The sequence below is a fragment of the Myotis lucifugus genome, unplaced genomic scaffold (assembly GCF_000147115.1).
Source record: "Myotis lucifugus unplaced genomic scaffold, Myoluc2.0 scaffold_91, whole genome shotgun sequence".
Taxonomy (NCBI): domain Eukaryota; kingdom Metazoa; phylum Chordata; class Mammalia; order Chiroptera; family Vespertilionidae; genus Myotis; species Myotis lucifugus.
This window is the reverse complement of record NW_005871139.1, coordinates 3130729-3132110: the sequence shown is the minus strand read 5'-3', so window position 1 is coordinate 3132110 and position 1382 is coordinate 3130729. Positions and strand designations below refer to the sequence as shown.

General features: G+C 50.1%; 1 protein-coding gene across 1 annotated transcript in view; it reads right to left on the bottom strand.

Moving 5' to 3' along the window:
* Positions 1–365: 365 nt before the first annotated feature.
* The window catches only part of LOC102439244 (tubulin alpha-1C chain), an 8289-nt gene continuing 7272 nt past the window's right edge, over positions 366–1382 (bottom strand). Inside the window, 2 exon segments of the mRNA XM_006109625.3 lie at positions 366–1344; positions 1346–1382. The exon segment at positions 1346–1382 is cut by the window's right edge and continues 21 nt beyond it. Of these exon segments, the coding sequence (XP_006109687.1) occupies positions 481–1344; positions 1346–1382 (901 nt within the window). The 3' untranslated portion in view covers positions 366–480.

Here is a 1382-nt window from a genome sequence, read left to right as displayed (position 1 = left end):
AGTTTTATTAAATACTGACATACCTCTTGGCAGTCTGACTGGTTACTTGAATTTTGGTAGACCAAGAGCATCAGCTGGAAGCTTGTTGGATGCAGTACCTGAAGCTTGGATCTGCATTTCAATGGCTACAGGTGACACAAGTTTGAGAAAGTGGCCCAACCTGAGCCTGTTGCCTCACTGAAATGATTTTATCATCACTCATCAAATCATGTTTAAGTGAAACAGACAAACCACTCAGCACAATACAGCCCACACAGAAGCCACTGGGAAAGTTGATCAAATGATCAGGATGGTCTGCCAGCCTCCACCCCTGACTGGCCTTGAATAAGAGGGGCAAGTATTTACTGTGATACAGAAGAAACCAGTTTGACATTCAAACTGAAAACAACTTTATTGCAAAGTTAGGACACAACAGACTTCACAGAACAACAGAAATAAGACAATCCCAAGACACTGGAGTGTAACATCGCGGCTGACAGGTTAGTACTCCTCACCCTCATCCTCTCCCTCAATACTATCTGCTCCAACCTCCTCATAATCCTTCTCAAGGGCAGCCATGTCCTCACGGGCCTCAGAAAACTCTCCTTCCTCCATGCCCTCACCCACGTACCAGTGGACAAAGGCACGCTTGGCATACATCAGGTCAAACTTGTGGTCCAGGCGAGCCCAGGCCTCAGCAATAGCTGTGGTGTTGCTCAGCATGCACACAGCTCGCTGCACTTTGGCCAGGTCTCCACCAGGGACCACAGTGGGAGGCTGGTAGTTAATGCCAACTTTGAAGCCAGTGGGGCACCAGTCCACAAACTGGATGCTGCGCTTGGTCTTGATGGTGGCAATGGCAGCATTGACATCTTTGGGGACCACGTCACCACGGTACAACAGGCAGCAAGCCATGTATTTACCATGGCGAGGGTCACATTTCACCATCTGGTTGGCGGGCTCAAAGCACGCATTGGTGATTTCTGCTACAGTAAGCTGCTCATGGTAGGCTTTCTCAGCAGAGATGACAGGGGCATATGTGGCCAGAGGGAAGTGGATGCGGGGATAGGGCACCAGGTTGGTCTGGAATTCAGTCAGATCAACATTCAGGGCTCCATCAAACCTGAGGGAAGCGGTGATGGAGGACACAATCTGGCTAATAAGGCGGTTAAGGTTAGTGTAGGTTGGGCGCTCAATATCGAGGTTTCTACGACAGATGTCATAGATGGCCTCGTTGTCAACCATGAAGGCACAATCAGAGTGCTCCAGGGTGGTGTGGGTGGTGAGGATGGAGTTGTAGGGCTCAACTACAGCTGTGGAGACCTGGGGGGCTGGGTAAATGGAGAACTCCAGCTTGGACTTCAAAGCCATAATCGACGGAGAGACGTTCCATCAGCAGGGAG